Here is a 26360-nt window from a genome sequence, read left to right as displayed (position 1 = left end):
TTACAGAATGTAAATTTTTATTTTACAAACGAAAAAGCAAAATACTGCTATTAAATTGACCCTGAAGTCACACTCTGAATTCCTATCTTACAGTTCAATTTTCCCAGTTCATCAATTAATTCCACAAAATAGACTAATTAAACCTTTGTCTGCGGAAGAAGCATAGACCACATTTAACCATGATAATGGAGATGGCTGGCAAGATTAAGCAAAGGAATTGATTGTAGCTCTGTTTGAATTCTTTGTCTTCTTGGAAACAGTCTCTATAGCCATGTGAGATTTAAAGACTGTGACTGTCCTGGCCAGAGAAGAAGGTCAAAGCTGTGTCAGAGAATTAAAAACTACTCTTCTACCTTCATCTTGTGATATCCATGTCTCTCAGAGAGGTCTGGCTAAACCAGAATATTCTTTGCAATAGCATTCAAAGTCCTTACTTGTGCCACATCTGTTACCTTTAGAGAATATTCTGAGCTAGAAAGAGAGGCTCCCATGGCAACAGAGGAATTTCTGCAACAGAAATAATAAAAGGACAGATAATTATATAACTTGTTAAATGAGCCCTCCTACTGGCATTTCATTTTATAGGCTACTTAATGGTTCAAGAAGACAGGAGGTCAAGGGCTTGGATTCTCATATTTCATAATTTTTACAAATTACTTACTTAAAACATCTAGTAGCCAAATCTACCTGACAGTATACTTGATTTTATATCTAGTAATGTAGTTTTGTTTTGTTTTGGTTTTTGAGAGAGAAAGCACGAGCAGGGGAGGGGCAGAGAGAGAGGATCCCAAGCAGGACCTGTGCTGTTAGTGCAGAGTCCAAGCTCATGAATCATGAGATCATGACCTGAGCTGAAATCAAGAGTTGGATGCTTAACCAACTGAGTCACCTAGGCACCCCTCTAAAAATGTAGTTCTAAGGCTCTTGCTTCTTTTATATCTCATTTTTCCCAATTCTAAACAGAAATAATCAACTACTTAACTATTCAGTTATGTGAATCTTCCAAAGTGTAATAAAAAACTCGCAATAGTTTCAATTTCTTAATAGTGGCATAGTTTCAAAATAACTAAAAATAGGGAACAAAGGTGAGGGATGATTGACTAAGAATTAAAGGTAGGAGGGATAAAAGTGACTATGACTCCTCCATCCTTTTACCATAGTTATTAACTTCACTAAAGGAAATCACAGTTGAATGCACACACATACATATCTGACTCATTTGAAGCTTAGTTGCTGAATTAGAGTTTATTATTAAGTGGTCTAAGTTTAGCAATGACTTAAATATATAAAGATTCACCTAAGTTCAGAAAAGCCTGCTTATATGAGGCAGGATAAAACCATTTGCAGTTGAAAAACTGCAAGAACGAGGTAATACGTATGTATTAATCACAACATTCCATTCATTAATCATACCATCGATAAGGTCTTCCTTACTGGAAGGAAATCAGGAAATTCAAGATTAATCCATCCCTTCTTACACGAATCAAAGAATATATTCTTACCGAAACTTCATTCCTGAATCTCTAGCAGACCGAGCAGAACAGTGAAATTCTGTAGCACCCGAACCCTCAAGGATCCTTTGTAGATTTCTGTCTGTTATGCCACCCCCTGTTGGAAAAATAAGTAATACATTAAGAAGAATAAAATTTTGTATAAAACTTAATGACTAGCAATGACTGCTTACTCTACCTGAAATTCCCATGCCAAAATTTCTCATTGACTTAAGAGTTACTCTCTCCCTACTATGCTAGAATGAGATAAGAAAGGAATGATAAAAGACAGACTATAGACTCTGGAGAACAGTTAACTAATAAGGTCACAGAACCTGTATGGTGGAATCTTATACATCTATTGGTTCATATAATGATGCTATATATTACTGACTTTAAAAAGATTGTTCTAGGGCAAGGAAAAATCTCTATCCCCACTCCCTCTCAATTAAAGCAAAATCAAATTAAAACAAAAAGTAAGGATAGGTTTGAGGAAGAAGCTACAAAAGCACAGCCTCAGAGATGTATCTGAAAGACACAAATTCTCTAACCAGTATTCAAAGAGCACATGACTTGGAAATGGGGTAAAATGCAAGGTGTTGCAGTTTATTCAATATAATATCAACTTGGTTTTTCACAGAAGCATCTGATTCTACTTTATTAAAACTGTACAATTAAGAACTTTGTAATGACTCATTTGTTTTGTTGAACAATCTCTTAAATATTTGTATACAGATAATCATATTCTGAACTAATACCAGATTAAAAATATAAAATTACTGATCTTTTTATTCTTCTTCCCTAGTATATAGTATGTATTTAATAAAGATTTTTTAATGACTGATAAATTATGTACTTGGTAGCTCAAGCTATTCAAGTTGTTGAAGTAACTTGACTTTACACACTCTTTTGGACTCATCAACTTGTTTTTTCTTAGTGGTACAGTAATATCACTGAGCCCTAAGAAGTTGAAAGAACATAGGCTTATTTGAGACACGTGTAAAGATAAAATGCCATGATGCTTTTAACTTTAAAATACCTAAGGATAAAAAAAGATAACAAATGTGGCAAAATGTTAAATGTAGGAAATGAGTAAATGAGTATTCTTTATGCAATTTTCTACTTTTTTATAATTAATATGAAGAAATTAAGATTATCTTTATATCTCTTTCACTCTGATTCTAGATCCCCTTATTAATTCTTTAAAAATTGTTCACCTCTAATGAGCCAGAATGTACCTAGCTGATTTCATGGTTATCATCAGGAACATATGTCCCAACTGTTCTAGCAAAAGGAAGAATTCGGTGATCAGAGATTTTCAAGAACCAAGAGAGTATTATATTTGTCCAGAGATACCGCCTAAATGTTTGCTTACACCTTGTTAACAACTAGGACGTTTGGCCCTAACTCAACATAGCAGCATTGAACTTGGTGTGCCTCACCAGAGATGAACATCCATCCACATTCACAAAATTCTATACTACGGAAAATGGAGAAACCCCAATCCCAATCTACGTCCTTATTTGCTACTCTCTGAGCTAATCCCTGCTAGAATGTTCTCCTTATCTGAAGTTTTAAATTCCAGCACACATCTCTCAATCTTAAATTTTTAATCAAATTACTTATTCTCTCTGAATACCATGTATTAATACTTTCTCTCATATCATCCTGCCTCCTTTGTTCTTTCTTCACTGCACTTCAGTGTTATACTAACAAATGGATAGATAATTAAATACCTGGCATTACCACAATCCTGCCTTTTGCCTGAAAAAAGAAAAAAAACACAAATTTTAATATCTTTCTCTCAAATGAGATATAAGGCAGTGAGAACAGAAACATGAGTGAAAGTATATTAAATTTTAAAAACTACTACTAGTGTCTAACTTTCAATAGGTCATCTCTAATTCTTTGGGATCTTGGGTAAGATGTTCAGCATAGTAACTCTTTCTATTCAGAAAGGTTATTTTATTGTATTGCTTTGAAGACTTGTACTGTGATGAACACAAAGGAGACTATGCTATAAACACTGAATAATCACATCACCTTAAGAAAAGTCATTACTGAAAAATAACATTAATTCTGAGTTTTTGCTATGCAGCGGAATGGAAGTAGTTGAATTGAAACAAGATTTCGGCAGAAAACAGAGCACAGCATAATAGTAAATTACTGGGGGGAAAAAAACCCTATTCAAGTCTTGTATCCTCAACTAAATTCCCTAGCTTCTTATATCAGCTAAAAAAAAAAAACCCATGAGTCCATTTAACTGGGTTTTAAGTAATAAAATCAGACTATATGGATTAATTTCTGATAATTCTGGAAGACAGGTATCGAAGTTTCTTTACCTTTATTCAAACTTTCATTACATTTCCTAAATCAGCTTTAGGGATATACTCAGTATCACTGAAAGTCAAAAGGATATCACCCCAAATGCAAATTTAGCAGAACTACTAGTAGCAGGTAGGTAGTGATGACAGAATAAAAATTACACATTATGTCAAGCTCACTAATTTTCTGAATAAAACCATTTAAATTGTATGGAAAATGAATTTTTTCACATATGTTTCCTGAGAGGAAACTTTAATACCAGACCAGCCAATTCTGCCACTCAAAACAATTCCAAGTCATTTGCCTCAACTGTGCAGCTTATTATATGCACACAAAGTTGGGTATAAAATGTTTCTTCTATTGGGTACTAGTGAACTATTAAAAAATTCAATTAAGAACCATAAATAGGGGCGCGTGGGTGGCTCAGTCGGTTAAGCATCCAACTTTTGATTTCAGCTCAGGTGTTGACCTCACAGTTCCTGAGGTGGAGCCCTATGTCGAGTCCCCCTACTCCCTGGACTGCAAGCGAGGAGCCTGCTTGGGATTCTCTCTCCTCTCTCTGCCCCTCCCTCCATCCCCCTCTCCAAATAAATAAATAAACTTAAGAAAAAAAAGAACCACGTATAGCTTAGTTTCTTTTTCCATAGAAAAAATGAAACAATTGATTAATATAGTCAATAAATACAATTAATGTTGAGAATACTTAACTTCCATATCATGTCCAGTTAGGACAAATAAGAAAACAAAACGATTGGCTTAGTGTGGGGAGGGGAAAATGGGGAGTGGAGAAAAAGGGGTAGTGCCATCCAATGTGGGAAGGACAGAAGAGAAAAGGAAAAAGAGGATATGAGAGAACAGAAAAGAGAAACCAAAAGAATGGAGTAAAGTAAAAATTAGCTAACTTCTGTAATAACAAATGTGAAGAAGGGAAGAGAAGCAGAAAGTCTCAAAAGCAATAAAGCATAAAAACAGTAAAAAGGGAAGGTAATAACAGTAGGGAAGATGATAGAGATAATCATGAGCAGAGGGAGAAACAGCCTTCCCTTTACTTTTAAGACAAGTTATACTTTAATGAGCTCTAAGTAACCAGCAGTGTAAAGTTAAGATAAGCATTCAGTACGATTGCTGAGGGTCTTTATATAATAGCCACAAACTCTAAAACAGCTCCAAAGAGCTAGGTATAAGAGTTATCTTGTGAAAAACATTCCAAAAAATTTTTTTGAGAGAGAGGGCACAAGTGAGCGAGGGGCAGAGAGAGACAGAAAGAGAGAGAGAGAGAGACAAAGAGAAAATCCCAGGGGTGGCAGAGAGAGACAGCGAGGGAGAGGGTGAAAGAGAGAGAAGCGGGGCTCACCTGAAGCAGGGCTCATGCTCACCCAAGTGGGATTTGAACTCACCAACCATGAGATCATGACCTGAGCTGAAGTCAGATGTTCAATTGACTGAGCAACCCAGGCACCCAAAGCATTCCAAATTCTTTTAGTTAAAAAATGATATTCTTGATCTGCACATTGAATGCAATCCCAATCAAAATTGCGCCAGCATTCTTCTCAAAGCTAGAACAAACAATCCTAAAATTTGTATGGAACCACAAAAGACCCCAAAGAGCCAAAGTAATGTTGAAAAAGAAAACCAAAGTGGGAGGCAATTAGCCTCTACTACAAAGCTGTAATCACCAAGACAGTATGGTATTGGCACAAAAACAGACACATAGACCAATGGAATAGAATAGAGAACCCAGAATTGGACCCACAAATGTATGGTGAACTAATCTTTGACAAAGCAGGAAAGAGTATCCAATGGAAAAAAGACAGTCTCTTTAAGTAAATGGTGCTGGGAGAACTGGACAGCAACACGCAGAAGAATGAAACTAGATCACTTTCTTACACCATACACAAAAATAAACCCAAAATGGATGAAAATGGACTTAATGGACTTAAATGGGAGACAGGAAACCATCAAAACCCTAGAGGAGAAAACAGGCAGCAATTTTCTTTGGCCTCAACCACAGCAATTTCTTACTCAACATGTCTCCAGAGGCAAGGGAATTAAAAGCAAAAATGACCTATTGGGACCTCATCAAGATAAAAAGTTTCTGCACTGCAAAGGAAACAACAAAACTAAAAGGCAACCGATGAAATGGGAAAAGATATTTGCAAATGACATATCAGATAAAGGGTTAACATCCAAAATTTATAAAGAATTTACCAAACTCAACACCTGAAAAACAACCCAGTGAAGAAATGGGCAAAAGACATGAATAGACACTTTTCCAAAGAAGACATCCAGATGACCAACAGACACAGGAAAAGATGTTCAACATCACTCATCATCCAGGAAATACAAATCAAAACCACACTGAGATACCACCTCACACCAGTCAGAGTGGCTAATATTAACAACTCAGGAAACAATAGATGCTGGTGCGGATGTGGAGAAACGGAAAACCCTCTTGCACTGTTGGTGGGAATGCAAACTGGTGCAGCCACTCTGGAAAAGTGTGGAGGTTCCTCAAAAAATTAAAAATAGAACTACCCTACGACCCAGCAATAGCACTACTAGGAATTTATCCAAAGGATACAGGAGTGCTGATTCATAGGGGCACATGTACCCCAATGTTTATAGCAGCACTTTGAACAATAGCCAAATTTTGGAAAGAGCCTAAATGTCCATCAACTGATGAATGGATAAAGAAGATGTGAGGGGCGCCTGGGTGGCGCAGTCGGTTAAGCGTCCGACTTCAGCCAGGTCACGATCTCGCGGTCCGTGAGTTCGAGCCCTGTGTCAGGCTCTGGGCTGATGGCTCAGAGCCTGGAGCCTGTTTCTGATTCTGTGTCTCCCTCTCTCTCTGCCCCTCCCCCGTTCATGCTCTGTCTCTCTCTGTCCCCCAAAAAATAAATAAACGTTGAAAAAAAAAAAACATTTTAAAAAAGAAGATGTGGTTTATATATACAATGGGATACTACTTGGCAATGAGAAAGAATGAAATTCCATCATTTGCATCAACATGGATGGAACTGGAGGGTATTATGTTAAATGAAGTCAGTCAGAGAAAGACAGATATCTTATGTTTTTCCTCACATGTGGAACTTGAGAAACTTAACAGAAGACCATGTGGGAAGGGCAGGGGAAAAAAATTGTTACCAACAGAGAGGGAGGGAGGCAAACCAGAAGAGACTCTTAAATACAGAGAACAAACTGAGGGTTGATGCTGGGCTGGGGTAGGGGAGAGGGGAAAATGGGTGATGGGCATTGAGGAGGGCACTTGTTGGGATGAGTACTGGATGCTGTATGTAAGCAATGAATCATGGGAATCTATCCCCCGAACCAAGAGCACACTGTACACACTGCATGGTAGCCAATTTGTCAATAAAGTATATATTTTTAAAAATATTAAAACGAAAAAAAAATGATATGCTAGAGGTGTCTGGGCGGCTCAGCCAGTTAAGTGTCCGACTCTTGATTTTGGCTCAGGTCATGATCTCATGGTTCATGAGACTGAGCCCTGCCTCAGGCTCCATGTGGTCAGTGGAGCCTGCTTGGGATCCTCTTTCCCTCTCTCTCTGCCCCTCCCCTGCTCACACTGTCTCTCTCTCTGTTTCTCAAAATAAATAAATAAACTTAAAAAATTATATGCTGGTGCAGAAAGGGAAACAGAGACTGTTAAATTAGTTAATGACAATATGATAAGGTGCAAAAAAAAAAAAAATCTCTTTTGCAGATATGAGTCAACAACAACTTGTGCTCTATAATGAGGAAATTAGAACCCCCCAGACTAGTATTTAAGTATCAGGGCCTCAGTAAAATAATCAAAAGTGACCTCCAAGTCCAGCTTCTGGCATATATGTCACTGAAAAAGCATATAATTTTTCATGACATCTGAATTATATGTCATTTTGGAAAGACAGCTCCAAAGTTACCAAAAAAGCTTGTATGTATACATACTGTGAAATCTGTAGACTGACATTTTGTAGACTTTTCAGAGAACCTCCTTCTGACCAACTTTTTTTTTTTTAATTTTTGATTTTAGAGAGAAAGAGCACGTGAGCAGAGGAGAGGGGCAGAAGGAGAGAGAGAAAATCTCTAGCAGGCTCCATGCTCAGCATAGAGCCCAACCTGGGGCTGAATCCCATGGCCCTGGGATCATGACCTGAACCAAAATCAAGAGTTGGATGCTAAAATGATTGAGCCACCCAGGCGCCCCCTCTTCTGATAAATTTTTTAAACCCTGATCAAATTGATCTATCATGAGAGTGTTTATCAATGTCACTTTACTAACTCATCCATCTATCCAACAAATACTTATTAAGTGCCTACCATGTTATCAGGCACTATTCTGGATATAGAGAATATTATGGTTGAAATGACCCAGCATATGCCACTGTGGCATAAAAATCATTTTGAGTTGAAAGCATTTGAGTTCCTGAAATTCCTTACCTGCCCTAAAAGCAGAGCCTCCCAAAAGAACTCAAAAAGAACTCAATGGTCAAAATTCCCCTCTGGGAGCAATTCATCAGCACCATACCTAAACAAGACATTGTCATTAAACTTTCATATCTTCAATCTATTCTCATTAGGGTCCACCTATTTATCTTTCCAAAAAGTCTTTCCTCCCACCCCACAAATGCTTTTCCTCCTTCCACTTCTAAATTCCTAAGTGCCCCTCCCTCTACCTCCTCTTCACCTATTAAGATGGTGTGTAAGACCCAAATTCTAAGCACCTCCTTTAGTCACATTTCTTTGTGAACTCCAATATATATACATAAGTGATTAAAATCTTTTTTCCTCCTGCTAATCTGTGTTTTGTCAGTTTAATTCACAGGCCCTCAAACATAAAACCTAAGAAGGCAGAAAAATAGTTTTTCCTCCCTGACACAGTAAACAAGATAATGTTCCTACTCTTGTGGAGCTTTCATGTTCAAGGAAGAGAGACAACATATAGGTATATTTATGTAATAAAATTTCAGGTAGCTGTAAGTACAATGAAAAAACCATAAAGCAAGGTAATGAAACAGAATAAAAGGGAGAAGGGGCTATCGCACAGAATTTAATAATTGTTAAGAGAAATAAGTGGAACAAGGCCATTTAGTATTCTCAAATGTGCAAAAGCATCCATAAACAAAATGTTTACTATGTAGAAAGCTGAAACGATTCTAGGAAAAAAAGTCATTTAAAAAAATGTTTATTTTTGAGAGAGAAAGAGAGAGCAGGAGTGGGGCAGAGAGAGAGAGGGAGACAGTGGATCTAAAGCAGGCTCTGCACTGATAGCAGAGAGTCTGATGCAGGGCTTGAACTTAACAAACCATGAGATCAGGACCCCAGCTGAAGTCAGATGTTTAACCGACTGTGTCACCCAGTCCCCCCCCCCCCCAAAAAAAGTCACATTTAACTGTTTCTTCCAAGTGAAAGCTTTTCAAAACATGGACAAATTAAATGAATTCTGCCACTTTGGGGAGGGGGGTTTCCATAAGATTACTGAGAACTGTATGCTTACCTAAAGCTATCAAAGTGATTTAACAACATAAAGCACTTACTAAGTATCAGACTTTGTGCTATTATCTGAAGTAATCCACAACTATTCTAGGAGGTAGGAGGTAGGTGCTATTAAAATGCTAATGTTGTAGATGAAGAAACTGAAGTTTAGAATGGTTAGGTAGTTTGCCCAGGCTTACTGTTAATAAATGGCAAAGCTAGGATTTAAACACAGACTTTCTAATCCCCAAACCTAGGCTTTAACCAGTATATTATACTGCTAGATAACTGCTTCAAAAAGTAAAGTTAGTGTTATCTCACTTATATGTGAAATCTAAAAAAAAGTCCAATACATAGAAACAGAGAGTAGAACATTGCTATCTAGTGAGGAGGTGGGGAAAACAGGGAGATGCTGGTCAAAGGGTACAAAGTTGCAATTATGCAGGATGAGCAAATCTACAGATATAATGCACAATGAGACTATAGTGAATACTTCATTGAATTCTAAAAATTTGCTAAGAGAGTAATATTTCAGGTGCTCTCACCACACACACACACACACACACACACACACACACACACACAATGTAACTACATGAGATGCATATGTTAATTAGCTTGACTGTAACTATTTCACTATATATATATATTAATATTGAAATATCATGTATACCCTAAATACATGGAATTTTTCTTTTATAAAAAAGAAGTAAAGTTAGCGTATGAGAATATTTAACTCCATGCTTCCTGCCAACCAATGATTAAACTACAAATTACATTCGCAACACAGTGATAATGAAATGCAAGACATGACTATGGCAATTATATCTACATTATTCTCTACTCCACAGTGAGAAAACATTTAAAAATTAATTCGATTCTTCTATTTTAAAACCCTTCAGACTTTCCCACTGCCCCAACGATAAAATACACACTCCTCAACAGTTTTCAAGGCTCTGGACAGCATTCTTCTCTTTACATCCAATATTCTGGTTTCTTCAATATCGTAGTAAGTTATTCTTTCCTGGTCTTTGTATACACTATTTCTTCTGCATGAGGCATTCACCTATTCCCCTTACCTCCTTTTACACAGATAACTTGTAATCATTGCTCAAATGAATGTGTGTGTGACTCTTCTTCTGGGAGCTAACTACTGCCAATTCCATGCCCAAAACTGGGGTTAATTCCTCTCAAATGTGCCCCTTTGTACCTTTAAAAATTAAAAAAAAAAAAAAAAAAAGAGTGGGTGGGCACCTGGGTGACTCAGTCAGTCAAATGTCTGCTTCTTAAAATGTTTTTTTAATATTTATTTTAGAGAGAGAGAGAGAGAGAGAGAGTCAGAGACAGAGACAGAGTGCAAGCAGGGGAGGGGCAGAGAGAGAGGGAGACACAGAATCCGAAGCAGGCTCCAGGCTCCGAGCTGTCAAGACAGAGCCTGATGTGGGGCTCAAACCCACCACCTGTGAGATCATGACTTGGGTCAAAGTCAGAAGCTTACTTGACTGAGCCACTCAGGCACCCCCAAATGTCTGACTCTTGATTTCAGCTTAGGTCATGATCTCACAGTTGCGAGATTGAAGTTGGGCATGGAGCCTGCTTAAGATTCTCTTTCTCCCTCTCCCTCTGCCCACTCCCTGCTCTGCGCATGCTCTTTCCCTCTCTCAAAAAAAATATTATTTTTTTAAGTAAACTCTATCCCCAACGTGGGGCTTGAACTCACTATCCCGATTGAGTGGCACGCTCTACTGAGCCAGCCAGGTGCCACTTAGTACCTTTTTTTATAGCACTCTATTACAATTGCTTGTTCTATTAAAAGTGCCTGTTGGGGGGCGCCTGGGTGGCGCAGTCGGTTAAGCGTCCGACTTCAGCCAGGTCACGATCTTGCGGTCCGTGAGTTCGAGCCCCGCGTCAGGCTCTGGGCTGATGGCTCAGAGCCTGGAGCCTGTTTCCGATTCTGTGTCTCCCTCTCTCTCTGCCCCTCCCCCGTTCATGTTCTGTCTCTCTCTGTCCCAAAAATAAATAAACGTTGAAAAAAAAAATTAAAAAAAAAAAAAAAGTGCCTGTTGTGCCACAAACTCCAAGGGCAGTGACTACACACACACACACACACACACACAGGTCACCACCACAGTACAAATGCCCTGCAGTTAATATATACTTAATAAATACTTGTAAAATCAGTAAGTTCCAGACTAGCAAAGTCACATCAGATCCTTAGATGAAATTTCTGAAAATTATTTTCATGGCTATAAGAAAGTGAACATAATTAGATTTCTATACAGAACACCAAAAAAATATTAGTAACAGGAGAAGTAATAATAATAAACTAACATGTAGTAAGATCTATTATATGTCAAGCACTATGCTAAGGCTCTTACATATCTTCTCTCTACCAATCATCAGAACAACCCTATAAAGGAAGTATTAAACTTTTCTCAATTGCACACATAAAGGAACAGAGGATGAATAATCTACTCAACATTACAAATCAAATAAGTATCTGAGTCTTAAATCCAGAACTCTCTTGTCTCAAAGTCCATACTCACTAACTCAAAATGGCTCTGGACTGGTGTCAGAAAAACAGACATACCACAATTACAAATTTGCCTGCTCTACAAATGATGCTAACTCATCATGGAAATTCATACAAGGGTAAAACATATTTCCTCCTATCCTGATAGATAGGGAGAGGTGAAAGAAGAATATAATTTTAGGTTTAGAATTCATTTTCCACATGATAATTATTTCAAATTTTTTATGGGATCCCCTGAGTATACATAGGCTGATGGTGAGACGATGTGGCTTAAAACAATGTAATGCTAATGGCAGAGAAAAGATAAAATTGGCTGTGGTTATCCAAGTTAGATCAAAACCCTAAGCACTGGTTACAATTTGACTTCAAAAGTCTTAAACACTAAAATGCTCATGTGAAAGAAATAAGAATTATATAAATATATTTCTGCCTGCTTGCTTTTCTGTACAGGGTAATCATTAAGTCAGTAATAGCTTCATAACCTAGCTGAACAACAGAACATCAGGAGCAAGCACAACAGAGTTAGGAAGAAAGGAAACAAACTGTGTGTACCTGATCTATGAGTCGCTTTATTAGGGGTAGCCCTTCTAGTGCCGAACTGTCACATCCACTGGTCAATACTCGTTCAAATCCCAGGGTTAAGAGGGTCTCTAGAGCTGCCACTGGATCATGAACCATGTCAAAGGCTGAAATAAATAAAACTGATTTGAATTTTGAACACTTATCCTCTAATATAGTGCTTTCCAAAATGTAGTATACACACAGAGGTGTGCTGGACCTAGCCTATATTGGCAAGCCAGAGCCAACTGTTAAATATTCAGGAGTTCTGCAAGCATGATTATTATCCACTGACAGCCTGAAGCCAGTCAAGGTGGGAGAATTTAAACCACAGAACTCAACAAATACTATGTACCAGGGCTCTCTTCATCCAAGAACTAGTTTACCAGCACACCACATAGTCTGCATACCATCATGGTACGCGTGAACATTTTAGATGGTACCCACCTGAACAGATTTATTTACTTAAACACAGATTAAGAGCAAAACATTTCCATTTTTCATGAGGTATAAAAGTTTCTCCTTAAATTCACTTGAGGGGCGCCTGGGTGGCTCAGTCGGTTAAGCATCTGACTTCAGCTCAGGTCAAGATCTCACCGTTTTGAGTTCGAGCCCTGCTTCAGGCTCTGTGCTGACAGCTTAGAGCCTGGAGCCTGCTTCAGATTCTGTGTCTCCCTCTCTCTCTGCCACCCCCCGCATTTGCACTCTGTCTCAAAAATAAATAAACATTAAAAAAATTTTTTTTAATTCACTTAAGATTTTATTTAATGAAAATTATTACATACATTTGCACAGGTAGCACTCAAATCACTCTAAATGTGATAGGCAAGTGACTCAAATTTGGAAAACTGCTCTAAGCCTTCAGACAAACTAGACAAACCTCACTTGAGACAAATATTACGCTATTTCCTAAAAAGGCCTTGGTTCACATTCTCATTATTGATTAATATTTTGTACTATTCCATTTACTCCAAATACTTATGGCTCATAGTACAACAATTGTTCACAACAGACTATATAAACTTGTAATTCCATTCTACTTTCTAAGAGACTTCTCTCCTCCTCAGGGAGGAAAGTGGCACTAGGAACCTCAAAAATAAAAACTTCTGCTTTGGTTCTCAGCACTGTTACATGATTTGGAAGTTCTAATCCATGGCAGATTAAGGTTAGACCCCTTTACATTACCCGTTAGTGTATGCAGGCAGCTAAATGTACCACAGAGGTTTTTCCTTTTTTTGTAGCAGCGCCTCACCAGTGATTACACTATCATACTATCTCATTAAATGCATGAGTGAAAACAATGTAGAACTTACAACAATGCAAAATTTTGAAAATATAAAAATATTTTTGTTAAATGTATTGAAGGAAAAGAAATTTGAAATGATTTTCTTAGTTTAAGAAGAGAAAAATACATTCGATATGACACATGTACTTTTTAAATTATTTAGCATGTCAAATTTTAAACTATATATTTTTCAGATAAATGTTTACTGATTAAAATTACTTTTCATATTTACAAACTTTTTTTGGCTACTCTCAAGGTGCTGGATTTTAAACATTCTAACATCTTTTAGTTATTGCTAGTTTATGAGAAGCATTGCTAAACAGCAAGTCAAGAAAACAGTTTTCTGGTGGTATAATCCATTTCAAAAAGCAACAAGAATAACAAATGCTTTATCTCTAATTTCTGTAAATAGATGCAAATGACAGAGCCCACTCTTATCCTAATCTTCGAATGCTTACTCAAAACGGCAGAAAAACATTCAACAATTTCTCATGCATACATATATCATCAAGTAAAAAAAAAGTTTTGACTGGAGACTTCTTTCTTTTCACATATAAAGGAGCGCCCTCTGCAGGCAAAATTGACTTGTTCCGTTTTACTGAGGTTTAACAAAAGTGTACGGAAATTAGGACTACCTGATTTATAGACAAGAAGTATTTTTTATATGAAACTATCAGATAATTTTAGAAACCATTCTGATGTAGACAAGCTATCAATAATGCACTTTTGTACATAACAGTGAGCATCTGTTCATTGACTATCCAGCATCTATTTCTTCTTTCCTCCTTCCTAATAGTAACCAATTCTTATGCAGATATCCACCCCTTTCCCCACCTCTGCCCATGAATCTTATATTCATCTGGGAAAGCTGGTCACATCACTAGTTCCTAGAATGGTCTTGTCTGGCTTAAGCCAGGCAGTACATTTCATTTCACTGGCCACAGCACTTTATTCTTTTTTTTTTTTTAATTTTTTTTTTAACATTTATTCATTTTTGAGACAGAGAGAGACAGAGCATGAACGGGGGAGGGGCAGAGAGAGAGGGAGACACAGAATCGGAAGCAGGCTCCAGGCTCCGAGCCATCAGCCCAGAGCCCAACGCGGGGCTCGAACTCACGGACTGAGAGATCGTGACCTGAGCTGAAGCTGGACGCTTAACCGACTGGGCCACCCAGGCGCCCCACAGCACTTTATTCTTTTGGGAGTTGCACATGATCTAAGGCATCTAATAAAAAATGAATCTCAGGATTCTTGCTTGGAATGCTGTGACAAGTACATACACTTGTAGACAATTCCCACTCTCTCCCTCTATTATATCCCACCACACCAGCATTTACTTTTAACAAGTTTTCATAACTAAGTTTCAAATTGTGCATTATCTCTAAGTTTATAACAGTTATAAAGAAACCAACTGGTAACACTGTAACACTTTATGTGTTCCATAAAAAAGTTATGGCATTTGGTAAAATTAGAAAACTGACACCGTTCAAAAGAACTTCTAAAATGGAAATGACTCACCTCGGTGGAAAGTGACTGGCAGAGGACGGCATATAGCTACAAAAATAAAGTCAAATAACAATATAAATGAAGAGATCGTCACTGGTTGGTGTATATAGAATTTTCCATGTTAGATGGGACTTTTTTATTTTATACTGTCCTCTCCTAAGAAGCAAAGACAGTGAACTAAGATAATAAAATGGCAGCCTTCCAAATTCAGAATTCTTATGTTTCCATTAATCTCTGATTTTCATTAAAAGAAAAAAATGGTCATCAATTCTTTAGCCAGACTAAATAAAAATTATGCGATCTGGTTATTTATAAAGGCAGCATTACATCTATTACTTTTATCCCTCTGAGAATCTTCAAGAAATACTTTGGCCTAGAATTATAAGTAGTATGCTTCTGTCCTCTCCACATCTCCCCATCTTCAACAACTGCAATAGCCTTTGAAGTGTTTGGTGCAGTGGTTAAAGGAATTGAGGCAAACTTCCCTTAAACTTCCAGGAAAAGCAGCAGAACTTGATCTATAACAACTGAGGAGTCAGTAGGACTAGAACTTATACCTAGATCTGCCCCAGACATCTAGATAACTGTTTAAAATAGGTCAGTATAAGTGCCTGCAGGTGTGACTGAAAAGTCAGTTTTGCAATTGCATTGTTTTTTTTTTTACTTGCAGTGACACACAATGTTATGTTAGTTTCAATATCAGAAGTATTCAACGCAATCATCATTAGAGGCTTTTTGGTCTCAGATACAAATTCTTACCCACAAGGGACATGCACAACTCTTTGTCAATGTGTCCATCTTCAGTCAATGCTCCAAATACCAAACCATCAGCACCATAAAGCTTGGCAAGACGAATGTCAGCCTTCATCACCTCAACTTCACGATCTGAATATAAAAAGTCACCTCCACGCGGCCGAATCATCACAAAAACTGGAATCTGGACACACTGCTTCACTACTTGAAGGACACCTAAAAGAATATAGAGAGCAGACTAATTAAAATTCAAATGTGAACTAACATCTCTAGGAAGTCAATAAAATTTATTAGCTCTTGTGTATCACTTCTATAAGAAAAGGAAGCAATGACTGAGGCAACCAGAGATAGATCTAAAGGGAATGACAACCCTAAATTAAAAAATGTGCATATAATAGAAGTTAAATAAGAAAACCAAGGGTAAAAAAGAGCAATTTAGAAAACAGAAAAAATTTACTGAATTTTTAAAAGCACTTGTCAGTTTACTAAAGAAAAATCATTTTGCTGGTATGTAACATTGGAAAGTGAAGTAACAGGCTCAATATTCTGCCAGTGTATTCCATAAAATCCAATGTTTCCTTTCTAATTGATTACAGCTCTGTTTAGAACCTACTATAGAGATGTTTACATAGTTCTAAAGTTTATGATCCTTTAGGAACAAAGAAATTAATTAAAGCCTTTTTTTAAAAGAGTTATGTAAAAGGAAGCAAAGTTCTACTTATTTGTGATTTTATATAGAGATCTATGAACAAAAACACCTAAATATCACACAATTCATGACTAATTCAGAAACCTCAATAGTATATATCTTCCATGACTGGTGTTAGTTATATCTCGATAAACCCATCTTAAGCTGAAAAGATCTTAAATCCAAATGCCTTCATTACACCTAACCTACTGAACATCATAGCTTAGCCTAGCTTACCATAAACACGCTCATGGGGCGCCTGGGTGGCGCAGTCGGTTAAGCGTCCGACTTCAGCCAGGTCACGATCTCGCGGTCCGTGAGTTCGAGCCCCGCGTCAGGCTCTGGGCTGATGGCTCAGAGCCTGGAGCCTGTTTCCGATTCTGTGTCTCCCTCTCTCTCTGCCCCTCCCCCGTTCATGTTCTGTCTCTCTCTGTCCCAAAAATAAATAAACGTTGAAAAAAAAAATTAAAAAAAAAAAAAAACACGCTCACAACACTTATATTAGCCTACTGTTGGGCAAAAGCATCCAATGGAAAGCCTATTTTATAATACAGTGTTGAATATCTCATGTAATTTATTGAATACAGTACTGAAAGTGAAAAACAGAATGGTTACATAGGTACAGAATGGTTTAAGTCTATTGGCTGTTTACCCTCGTGATCGCATGGCTGACTGGGAGCTGTGGCTGCCCAGCATCATATGAGAGTACCATACCACGAATGGCTAGCCTAGGAAAAGTTCAGAATTCAAAGTACAGTTTCTACTGAATGCATATTACTTTCACACCATTGCAAACTCAAAAAATCATAAGCCAAACCATCATCTGTTGGGAACTGTTTGTATAATTTCTGTGACAAGCACCATTGTGTTTATGAACTTACTTCTTTTTCCTTGCTAAAAGATCCCCAATTTTGCATGGAATAGCAATATGCCCAGCACCAAGCAATGAATCATGATTACGATTGCAAAGAACAGATTGCATTCAAATTTAGAGATGGTCTGGAGATTTCACAGAATGGCCAGGGAATGCCCTCCCTTAGTGAGAAGATTCCAAAGGTTTACAGCACATATAAACCTTTATACTAAATAATGCTATCATCAACCTCAGAGTAACATAGAAGAGTCAAAAATTCATACAGGGACTTCTGCTTTTGACCAAGACAGAGTAACAGGAACTGGATTTATCTTCCTACCTATAATAACCAAAAAACACATATGAATATGAAAAATATATGAAACAATGGTTTGAAAGACACTGTATGTCAAGCAACAAAGAACAATGATGCCTGAAAGATGGGAAACAAACGAGATAAGCTCTTTATTTGATCCAAATTATTACCTTGAGGGTTTTCTAGGCTGCAGTATAGGAAGGGGGAACCCAGGTGGAGGTCAGAGAATTCTCTGAGTTGAAGAGACAAAACTGAGAGTCCAGGGAGACCAAATGACTAGAGTTCACAGGAGAAAGTACCGGTGGGAAGAGAAAGAGAAATCTGGAGATTTGAAGAGAATCCCCTTCTAATATTCAGCTCAGTAGTGATGAGTGCATATATGCAAGGAAACCATACAAGGGCCAGGGGGAAAAAATCCACTGAAAAGAATTAGAAAGAAATAGTGCCTGTCATTCACACCTGGTGCACCAAAAATAACACCTATTCCCAACAGGCATATAGGAAAAGTTGAAGATTCGTGGGGCACTGGATAGAGAACACAGAAGGTTCTTGCTTTTGGTAGTGGGGAATAGTTAACACTAGACTGACCACTGCTCCAGACCTGCTTAACAAACTTTAAAGCCAGGACCCAAAAAGAATAAACTGTTTCCAAATAACGTAACTGCTTGAGAATGTTTATAGGAATGCAAACATATCCAGGACCCAACAAAATAAAATTAATGTCTGGAAGCCAATAAAAAATTATCAGGTAGGAACACAAAATGCATCATGAGATGATAAACCAATCAAATGAAACCAACCTAAAACTCGTACAGATGTTAGAATTAGCAGCCAAGTCATTAAAACAGCTACTATAACTTTACTCCAAATGTTCAAAAGAGTTCAGAAACAACACACTTGATATAATAGCCTCAAATTAAACTTCTAGAAACGAAAACTATAATGTGTGAGATGAAAAACACACAGTGTGGGATTAATGTCAGATTAGACATTGCAGGGAAAAGATTAGTAAACTTGAAAACAAACCAATAGGATCTATGTAAAATGAAACACAGAGAAAAAGGAGATTAAAAAGAAAAAAAGAGAGGGGCGCCTGGGTGGCTCAGCTGGTTAAACGCCTGACTTTGGCTCAGGTCATGATCTCACGGTTCAGGAGTTCAAGCCCCATGTCAGGCTCTTTGCTGACAGCCTGCTTCTGATTCTGTGTCTCCCTCTCTCTCTGCTCCTCTCCCACTCACACTTTCTCTCTGTCTCAAAAAAAACAAAACAAAAGAAAACAAACCCAACATAGTTCATCAGTGAGTTGTGGGACAACTTCAAGCAGCCTAAAACAAGTATGTGACATCTTTGGGGGTAGAGTATATTGAATGCTGAAAATTTTCTAAATGTGATGAAAACTATAAATGCACAGGTCCAAGAAACATGAAGAAAACTATAGTCAGGTACATTGTTATCACATTGCTGAAATCCAGAAATAAAAAAAAAAAAATTTAAAGCAACCACAAAAAAGAGACATTATACAAAAAACCAAAAGCAAAAGCAAAAGCAAAACCAACCAAACAAACAAAAAACCACCACCAAAAATCCACAAGGTATGGATGATAGCAGATTTCATATGAAAGACAACACCAGCAAGAAGACAGTGGAGAAATATCTTTAAAGTACTGAAAGAAAAAAAAAAAAAACCGTCAACCTAGAATTCTACACCCAGCAAAAATATCTTTCAAAAATGGAGAAAGACGTTTTGAGACATACAAAAGCTGAAAGAATTCATCACCAGCATACTTGTAATACAAAAAATTGTTAAAACAATTACTTCAGACCGAAAGAGAATGAGATCAGATGGAAACACAGACCTACACAAAGGAATGAAGAACACCAGAAATAGTAACTACACTGATTGTTTTCTCTTTTATTCTCTTTAAGAGATAATTGAATTTTTAAACAAAAAGTAGTGTGGAGTGTATGTATTTTTAACATAGATAGAAGATAGCAGTAAGATAGATGTATGACAACAGCAAAAAGACCAGGAGGGAAGAAATGAAGACAAAAGTCAATATGCTAAGGATGCCAGGATGGAAAGAGAAAAGAAAAAAAACCCTGGCCCTTGATATTACTGCAGAGCAACTAAACCAATATTAACAGTAACTACCTATCTCTCAACTTTTTGATGTACTGTATGAGGATCACATCTTTGATAGATTTATTCATACGCATAAGCATTTCTAACTGATACAATATCCACAGCATAGTTAACACATTAGTAACATTAGTAAAAGATCTCAATAAAACATATTACCCATTGTCTCTGGGCTCTATAAACTCCTCCTAGAAAATATGAAAACCAGACACTTACCCATGCTGGGTGTGGTTCCTCCTTCCAGTAAGCCAGAACATAATTCAATCCGACCAGCACCTATGATAATAATAATAAAAAAAGCATTGCTCAATACAATAAACTTTTAAAAATTAAAAATTAAGAACAGTTTTAAGAAGCATTGCTCAAAAATTATCGTTCAAAGTAAACATTTATGAAACAATAAACTTAACACTTTTTTCTAAAATATAGCAAAGATTCTTAGAAACTGAGAGAAATCATATTATAAAACCAGAATAACACTCTATTTTTAATCCCAACTATATTCTGCAACCCATATTGTGTTAATGATAGTCAAATTTAAGAGTTAATTCAAGTTAAGCTAGATCTCCTGAAAATTTGTATTAGAAGGTTGCCTCTCCATGAATAGGGATGTAACTTACAATAAATAAGTTTCTGGACTGATCACAGTGGAACACTGACTCTTCATTGATATTAACAATCTTTTTGAAGAGTGTCTAAGCTTTAAAAAAGTATAAGATAATTTTAAGTAGCTTAAATCAAGATAATTTCAAGAATAAGAGAATGCTGAAAGCAAATCAACTATCGGACTACAGGATCATGTCAAAAGAGTCTCAGGATCCAGCTTGAAAAGGCTCATACCAGCCAAACAGGGGACACTTTGAGCATCAGTAAGAATAACCATAATGGAGTAAAACACATCAAATATGTCTAAATCTAGATTCATATTGATAAAACAATTCATTGGGAGATAGAAAATAAACTCATTACCCAAAAATCAGTAAACAGCAGAAAAAGAGCAAGCATTAATCCTGCCTTTCTTATAGAAACTGAACCCCAATATAACCAAACAGTTGATGAAGGAAAGTTCTTTACAGAAGCATACTTCTAATAAGTGAAAAGTAAATAAATGTTAGAATTACTATAGTACCATTTTTCAAACCCTACTAAAATAGGCACTGCTAAAATCATTAGGTGAAAAGCTGAAAGAAAACCTTATAAAGGATGGATCAGGCTAACAATATCTGAATCTACTGCAGGCAAAAAGCCCATAGCTTGTTTTTGTTATGGCCTAGAAGTTAAAAATGTTTGTGTATGTGTTTTTCAAAAAATAAAAATCTTTACTGACACACAATTCGCATACCATACAATTCACCCATTTAAAGTGTGCAATATATGGGGCGGCTGGGTGGCTCAGTCGGTTAAGGGTCCGGCTACAACTCAGGTCATGATCTCGCGCTCCGTGAGTTCGAGCCCCGCATTGGGCTCTGTGCTGACAGCTCAGAGCCTGGAGCTTGTTTCCGATTCTGTGTCTCCCTCTCTGTCTGACCCTCCCCCATTCATGCTCTGTCTCTCTCTGTCTCAAAAATAAATAAACATTAAAAAAATTAAAAAAGAAATAAAATAAAGTGTGCAATATAATATTTTTTAGTATACTTATAGAGTTTGGCAGCCATCAACACAATTTTAGAACATGTTCATTACCCCAAAAAGAAACCTCATACCCTTTAGCAGTTACCTCCCCTTCTCCCAAGCCCCCAAACCTTAGGCAACCACTAATCTACTTTCTTTCTCCAAAATTTGACCAATGTGGAAAATGCATATAGGTGGAATCATACAGCATGTGGTATTTTGTGACTTTTTTCCACTTAATGTTTTTCCACTTGCAATGTTAGAATAATTTCAAGATTCATCTATGTTGTAGCATGTATCAGCATTTCACTCTTCGTTATTGCCAAATTAAGAATGGTTTTTACATTTTCAGAGGATTTTCAGCAAAGCTGAAAATATATACTATATATACTATATATATACTATATATATATATAGTATATATATATATATATACTATATATATACTATGCTGCTCTTTACAAAAAGTATCCTGATTCCCATATAGATGAAAGATTGGGCACTTGCTGAAAATAGTAGATGCTGAGTGATGTGGGGATTCATTATATTGTTCTACTTTTGTATATGTTTAAAATTTTCCATAATAAAATGTTTTTAAAAATTTCTGATCCTAAGATGATGGGAATTTCTTTTTTTTTTTTTTTTGCATTTATTTTGAGAGAGAGAGAGAGAACGTCCGCACACATACGCATGAGTGGAGGACAGGGAGAAAGAGGGAGAGAGACAGTCCCAAGCAGGCTCCATGCTGCCAGTGCAGAGCCCCACGTGGGGCTAGATCTCACTACCACAAGATCATGACCTGAACAGATATCCAGAGCTGGATGCTTAAACAATTGAGCCATCCAGGCACCCCCCAGGGATTATGGGAATTTCTATGCTTCCCATTAAAGCAGGTTCAGAACACAAAAGAAACTTTGAGGTAAAAATAATGTTAAAAAAAAGATAATGAGGGGCGCCTGGGTGGCGCAGTCGGTTAAGCGTCCGACTTCAGCCAGGTCACGATCTCGCGGTCCGTGAGTTCGAGCCCCGCGTCGGGCTCTGGGCTGATGGCTCAGAGCCTGGAGCCTGTTTCCGATTCTGTGTCTCCCTCTCTCTCTGCCCCTCCCCCGTTCATGCTCTGTCTCTCTCTCACCCAAAAATAAAAAAAGCTGGAAAAAAAAAATAAAAAAAAAAAAAAAAAAGATAATGATAGGGGCGTCTGGGTGGCTCAGTCGGTTAAGCTTCTGACTTCGGCTCAGGTCATGATCTCTTGGTTCATGAGTTTGAGCCTCACATCTGGCTCTGTGCTGACAGTTCAGACCCTGGAGCCTGCTTCAGATTCTGTGTCTCCCTCTCTCTCAGCTCCTCCCCTGCTTGTGCTCTGTCTCTCTCTCAAAAATAAATAAATATTTTTAGAAATTTTAAAAAAGAGATAATGATAAAAGTCTCGATGATGAAAATGGAAGCAAATCTCTTAAATCATCTTTAAATCAATAGTTTGAAAAAAAATGAAGTCTTTGCTAAGTTCAATTAAAAAAAATGAAGTTGGTGAGTAAGCACTACTGTAGACACTTGACTCAAAATGTGATCTACTGGAGGAGTAAGATTAGAAGATGATAATTTTCCAGTATGTTTTCCAGTCGGTTGGCTGTTTTCAAAAAGATTACTAGGATCCTTAGTAATCACAACGGCTCCCAAGATCAGTTCAACAGGATTCATTTTCAGATTCTTACAGGGACTGCCAACTGTCATTCATTCTCTTTTGTCTTACCTCCTCTTTCTGCATTTACAGCTGACTCTACTGAATCAACACACACTTCCATGAGAAATCCATTTGCTGCTCCTAAAATACACGGAGAACAATGTAATTTCATGATGGTACTATCCATCCAGACCAATCTACCACTGTTATTTTATATTTTGCTGCCAAAATACAATGCCCAATGTCCAAATCCAATAATCCAAGTAGGTAAGTATACTAGAGACCATGAGTGCAATAAAATAGCATACAGATTTTTTTTTAATTTTTTAAACGTTTATTTATATTTGAGAGAGGGGAGGGGGCAGACACAGAATCCGAAGCAAGTTCCAGGCTTTGAGCTGTCAGCACAGAGCCTGACACGGGGCTCAAACCCACAAACCGTGAGATCATGACCTGAGCCAAAGTGGGTCGCTCAACTGACTGAGCCACCCAGGTGCCCCAACAGCATACTGATTATTAAACTGATGTCTCCAAACTGTGAAATAAGTATACAAACATATGTATAAGAAATTACACTAAGGAAAATACACACTGAATGCCAAATTAATTTTCCTAAAGCACTGACCTCATCATCACATTCTAAGTTAGATTGTTTTTGATATTTCTCAGCATTTTCAGAATATGCTTAAACGTTTTTATAAAGATCATGTTTAAGAAAAAGGATGGATTTCAAATTTTGGCCCTACTACTCATCTGTGTGACCCTAGACAAGTTACTTAGCCTAAGTTTTCTATGAAGCAAAATAGGCTTTAGTACCTACCTCAGAGTAGTGAGCACTAAATAATTCATGTAAACTGGAGAGTACTCACTGTGTGTTCAAAAACAGTTATCATTAATAAACTACATACTCTTTCTTCTATATACCTCCAGTTCCCCCCAATTCCCATCCTTGCTCTTGATTATGGCCATCTCTTCAATCCACAAAGCCGTGCCAGCTCCACTGTTGAATGGTAAAATCTTCCAAGACTCACATTAAATCACATTTCCATATTTCCCCTCTCTCAAAGTAGGAAATTGTATCTCCCTCTTTTGAACTCATATAACTCTTCATAGATTATGTGTTCCTTTTTAAAAACTAACTGTACCTTTTTAAAACACTAATTACTTTCTACCTCTTATTATTATGTATATAGAGAAGTGTCTGTTCACTCTTCGTTGACTTAAAGTTCCTAAATAAAGTCTTTATGTGAGAAATCTTTATCATCACCCATAGCAAGCACAGTGTCCACCCTGGTATACAACAGTCATGCAAAGATTTACCAGAGGCTGAATAATTATAAATTCATAAATTTCAACCATGTATTTACACTACAAGTGTGATGAAAATAAAGTTTTGAGTTTTTCTGTAAGTGAAGCACATTGTTTTTGTTTACAATTCAGAATATTAAATGTACACTTCATGCAATAAGACCTGAAAGAATGTGCACCACATACTAATAGTGGTTACTACTAGGTAGCAGATTTGGAATTACTTTTACTTTCCTCTTTTTTACTTTTCTATGTTGCTTTTTTTCCTAGCCAACATTGCTTTTATCGTTTTAAAAAAGGCTATTTTATTTGAAAAACCAAAATCTATCATCTGCTTACATCAAATTGCAAAGGTCTCACGTATGTAAAAGAAGACGATCAGTCTCAAACTGTGAAAGAGTTAAGTGCCACACTATGTTCTTAACCAATAGCACTGCATTCATTCCAAGAGTTTCCTGATAGCCACCCAGACCAGCTGTCACATCAATCTGACTGGACAATGCAGCTGGGGTACCATTTGCCTCCCAGGAGAAAGGATGTTGGCCAGGAGTTGGTGGAGGCGCACACACAAGGCTATGACAGCTGTCCAGGAACACAGTTATTTGTGGGAATCAAAGACATTTGTTTGGAGCGTTCTCAAAGTGTGGTAGTCCAGTTACCTCTGGGGGCCTTTAAGACCCTCTCAGAGTCTGTGCAGTGAAAAGTATTTTCATAATAATGCTAAGACTTTATTTGCCTTGTTCACTCTCATTCTCTCACAAGTGGAGTGGAATTTTCAAGAGGCTACCTGACATGTCAGACTGAAAGCAGAAGCAATTCCATTAATCCAGATCTTCAAGAGATTTGCAAAAATATAAAATACTGGCATTCTATTTGTTAGGAAGATATTTTTCACACACGCACACAGATGTTATTGGTGTTAACATGTAATGGGTTTCCAGTTAATTAGCATTTTAAAATGTTTCCATTTCGAAGACGGTCCATACGGATAGATTTAACCTATATAAATGAGAGGTCTCTAAGGTTCTCGATAACTTTCAGGAGGGGAAAGGGGTCCTGAGATCAAAAAGCTTGAGAACCGCTGGTCTGGAGGAACCGAGAGTTCACGAGGCGGAGGATCTGCCAAATTCCCCAGCACCTGCTACGCCACCCTGCCTGGCGCAGCAGCAAGAACTCGGGACGTGGGGCAGCCACAAGCTCGGGCGCTTGGCAGCGGTGCGGCTTTGGGGACAGCCCTCACCCCCGCCGCAGCAGCTACAGGTTACTAAGAGGTCACCACGGTGAGGCGCTGTGTTCAGCGCTGGACAGCTAACAGTCCCAGCGCTGCCACGGGGTGGGGACTCGCAGCCTCGCGTGGCGACGGGAAACGTGGGGCTGAAAGAAGTTAACCAACTTGAACACGGTCGCACACTAGACGCGCCGGGATGCAAACCCCACACATCTGGTTCCGGAGCCGCGTCACTCTCGCTACAAGCCCCTTCTCAGGCCCTCAGCTTCTACACGTTTAAAGCCAGAACGACAGAACTTGCCGCGCTGAGAGATGTGAGAAGCCGGGGAAAGGACTCCGAGAGAACTCCCGTAGGCCCGCCCCTGACAGCGAAAGCGGCCGACCGCCCCCTCCCCGCCCCCTTCTGTACCGGACTTCCCGGACGGTATGCGCGCCCGTTTCCGCTCCGAGGAGGTCCCCTGCCTCTTCATGCTCGACGCGTCCCTCCCTCGTGCGTCTTCGATTTCTACTCAGGGTCTGGGTTCCGGCGCGCGCGCCCAACGAAGCGCGGCCTGATGATTGCGCGCACCCCGGCGCGTCTCCGACACCCAGACCCAGCAGCCCCCGCGAAAGA

At 38.0% G+C, this 26360-nt stretch overlaps 1 protein-coding gene across 2 annotated transcripts; it reads right to left on the bottom strand.

The window, feature by feature from the left end:
* CUTC (cutC copper transporter) lies at positions 1-26355 on the bottom strand. 2 transcript variants are annotated; one of them, XM_040486130.1, is made up of 9 exons: positions 26157-26353; positions 23281-23352; positions 20136-20195; positions 15929-16138; positions 15182-15217; positions 12373-12506; positions 3227-3254; positions 1503-1608; positions 1-507 (listed from the first exon to the last, which is right to left on the bottom strand). In XM_040486130.1, the coding sequence occupies exons 1-9, from the start codon at positions 26215-26217 to the stop codon at positions 393-395; spliced, it is 822 nt and encodes a 273-aa protein (XP_040342064.1). In that variant the 5' UTR covers positions 26218-26353; the 3' UTR covers positions 1-392. The 2 variants fall into 2 exon arrangements, with proteins under 2 accessions (XP_040342064.1, XP_040342065.1); XM_040486131.1 differs by lacking the exon at positions 23281-23352 and having other exon boundaries at positions 26157-26355.
* Between the last annotated feature and the right edge of the window lie 5 nt (positions 26356-26360).

Source organism: Herpailurus yagouaroundi, unplaced genomic scaffold (assembly GCF_014898765.1).
Source record: "Herpailurus yagouaroundi ecotype Mexico unplaced genomic scaffold, PumYag 163, whole genome shotgun sequence".
NCBI classification, from domain to species: Eukaryota; Metazoa; Chordata; class Mammalia; order Carnivora; family Felidae; genus Herpailurus; species Herpailurus yagouaroundi.
Note: the sequence above shows the minus strand (reverse complement) of the source record. Positions and strands in the feature narration are given on the sequence as shown.